Below are 3,300 nucleotides of genomic sequence, written 5' to 3'. Positions count from 1 at the left end.
ACCTCTTGTGGGTGGTAGGGATGGAAGTGATAATAAGGGCTGTGAGGGGCTTGGGAAGAAGTTTGCAGTAATGAAGCCAGGGATCAGGAGATGGAGCAGGATCATTAGTGGGAGGAGATTCCAAGGAGAGTGCTGGGAAACCTTGTCTGTTGATCAAATAGAGGTGGGGTGGGATATGGGTGGGGGGAGTCATTGCTGACTGAGCTGCTGATTCTTGTAAATTGCATTTAAGATGTGTTTTCTATGTATGTATGCATATATGTATGTTTGTAGGTATGTTTATATTATGTATATAATTATTGTGTCTATGTATACACACACACATACATACATACATACATACATACATACAATTATCCTATTAAAAATTCAAACAATATAGAAGTATATGCAACAGGAAATTAATCCCTTGGCATTCTACCTCCTCATTGTTAGCACTGTAGTACACATATCCTTCTAGACTTTTTAGGCATATGCAAACAGAGCGACATCTCATTCTTTTTAATGGCTATAATTCATGTAATCAATCTCTCTGTGGATGTGTACTTCAGTGGTTTCCTTTGTATTTTAGATTGTTTTTCCCCCTTTTGTGTGACTTCTGAAGAATAGATTCCTGGAAGTGGAACTGTTGAGTTAAAGGTTAAATCTGCCCTGGCCAGTGTGGCTCAGTTGGTTGGGTGTCATCCCATGCACCAAAAGATCACTGGTTTGATAGGTCGACAGTCTGTTCTTGGGCAGTTAAACTGTGGGGATTAATTTCCTTTCCATCTGGGGGGGGGGGGGGGGGGGGGAAGAAGGCAACTGATCGATGCTTTTTCTCTCTCTAAACATCAATATAAACGTATTTTTTAAAAAAACAGAACTGCCTTCTAAGATTCCATTAATTTGTACTACTAACAAGCGATCGTACTCTTAATAAAGCAACCTTTTTTATTTTTATCAATCTGATGGGCTAAAACCAGTATATCATTGCTGTCTAAATACCTACTGCTCTTGTGGGGGGGGGGGGGGGGAGGTCATTTGAGAAAAAAGGAGACATATGTAATACTTTAAACAATAAAAAAAAATATTCACTGCTGATTTCTACTGGTATGGAGCTTCTGTCTATAAGTTAGCAGCTAACTTTTTACTTACAAACTGATAAAGGCTCTTTGGAGTAAGCCTTATGGTCTGTCTTATATATTACAAATACTTTTCCCTCAAATTAAATATTGATTCTGTTCAGGATTTGTTTTAGCTAAATATTTTATACACAAGTTTATTTTTGTGTCAAACATCTCTCTCTTCTTGCATAGCTTCTGGGTTTTGTACCATTCTTTGAAAGGTCTTCCATACTTCAAGATTAATTACTAATAAGTAGATATTATAAATATATATACACACTTATATACCCATAAGTATACATATATTCACCCATAATTTATTTTATTATCTTTACGGTCTCATTTATTATTAAACCTTTGACACATGTAGATTTTATTTTGGTTGGAGTTAGGAATTTAGCTTAAATTTTTTCCCAAATATCTAGCCTTCTGCCCCAATACCATTATTGAAAAATTATCATCTCCACATTGCCTTAAAATGCTACTTTGTCATATAAACAATTTTCCATTTATCCTTAGATCTATTTTTGGATACTCTAATTTGTTCCATTCATCTGGCCATCTATTGTTGTGCCAGTTGCAAACTATTTTAAATATTGTTGCCTTATAATAATTTCCCATTAAAACTAAAACATTACTCCACATTACTGTTTAAAGCACTTCTTAACTTTATTCTTCCAGAAAACTTGAAAATAACTGTCAAATCTCTCAACACAAATACATAAACACCTCAACTGGGTTTCTGATTAGGAATATACTAAATTTTTAAGTTAATTTAGAAACAGCTAAACTTTTTTTACATGAGTTTCCTGAAAATCAATGAAATATTCATTTCCTACTATATTCAAATCAGTAGAGGTTGTGTTATGTTTCTTCCTAATTGATATTTTTTATTGTGAATGTTTTGCTGCATTAGTTTTCCTGATTATTTTGAAATCTATTGATTTTTGCATTCATTTTTAAACTGATCACTTCACTAAATTCTATATTCAAGTTTACTTGATCTTCTTGATTTTTCCCAGGAAAAACTGATTCCTTATAAGTAATAATTTTGGTTTCTACTTTCCAATATTTATTACCACTTATTCCATTCTCGTCTAACTGTACTAACACCTCCAGAAAAATCTTGTATACTAATCATACATATATACACACACTTATATACCCATAAATATACATATATTCACCCATAATGGTTGTCTTAGTCATTCTTGACTTTGATTAATTGCTTTAGGTGGTTTATTAAGTCTGATGCTGCTGGTCTTTTCAAGTTAAGGATGCATTCATGTTTATATTTACTCAAAATTTTAACCAGAAATAGATGATGAATTTGATCAGAAATACCATTTACTGAAAAATTCATTATTTCCACATTGTCTTTTAAAAAAATTTGTTTATTGTGTAAAGTTTTACATATGTCTCCTTTTTACCTGCTTGCACCCCCGCCCCCCTCCCAAGCCATTCCTACCCCGGGCAAACCCCCACCGCCCCAGTGCCTGTGTCCACTGGTTATGCTAATACGCAAGCATACAAGTCCTTTGGGTGCTCTCTAACCCCCCCCTCCCCTACCATTTGTCTCCGGATCTATTCCTGTTCATCAAATTATGTTGATCATTATATCCCACATATAAGTCCACATTGTCTTGAAATGCTACTAGTCAAATGGTCAAAATCTCTATAGGCTTAACACATTTTCTGATTCTGAAACATCCTTGCATTCCTGAAATGAACCTCATTTGGTATGACATATTATTCATTTAATGATCTACAATATTCTATGTGTTACTATTTTAGACAGGATTTTTTCAATGACAGGACACTCACCTGATACTTTAATACATCTACATTATAATAAGAGGCAGCTGGATTTTGCTCTGATAGTTTCTTGAGGTAGACAGTAACAGCTTGCATGTTCATCCAAAAATCTTTTGTGTTAGAATCACACTGTGATGGATCACTGCATGCATAAGAAATATTTTTGTTATTTATTTGACTTTTATTTATCCTTTGCCTCTGTGTAACAATTTGGTGACCTGGGAAAAACTAGCAGAAAGGAACCAAAAGATGGGATGGAAAACATCGGAAATTGCTGCTTCACACAACCACTTCAAAAATACAACTCAAAGACAAAATGGACATCATTCAGAACCACAGGAAGGCTGGCTGAGTAGAAATGCTACAGCTAGAAGGAAAGAGC

At 34.5% G+C, this 3,300-nt stretch overlaps 1 protein-coding gene across 2 annotated transcripts in view; it reads right to left on the bottom strand.

Annotated features, from left to right (window-relative positions):
• The window catches only part of FCHO2 (FCH domain only 2), a 131,476-nt gene that overhangs the window by 7,774 nt on the left and 120,402 nt on the right, over nt 1-3,300 (bottom strand). For both annotated transcript variants that reach the window (XM_006775429.2, XM_015571603.1), the window contains one exon: nt 2,928-3,060. In XM_006775429.2, coding sequence (XP_006775492.1) covers nt 2,928-3,060 — 133 coding nt within the window. The remainder of the gene's footprint in view (nt 1-2,927; nt 3,061-3,300) is intronic.

Source organism: Myotis davidii, unplaced genomic scaffold, assembly GCF_000327345.1.
Source record: "Myotis davidii unplaced genomic scaffold, ASM32734v1 scaffold44, whole genome shotgun sequence".
Lineage (NCBI taxonomy): Eukaryota > Metazoa > Chordata > Mammalia > Chiroptera > Vespertilionidae > Myotis > Myotis davidii.
Note: the sequence above shows the minus strand (reverse complement) of the source record. Positions and strands in the feature narration are given on the sequence as shown.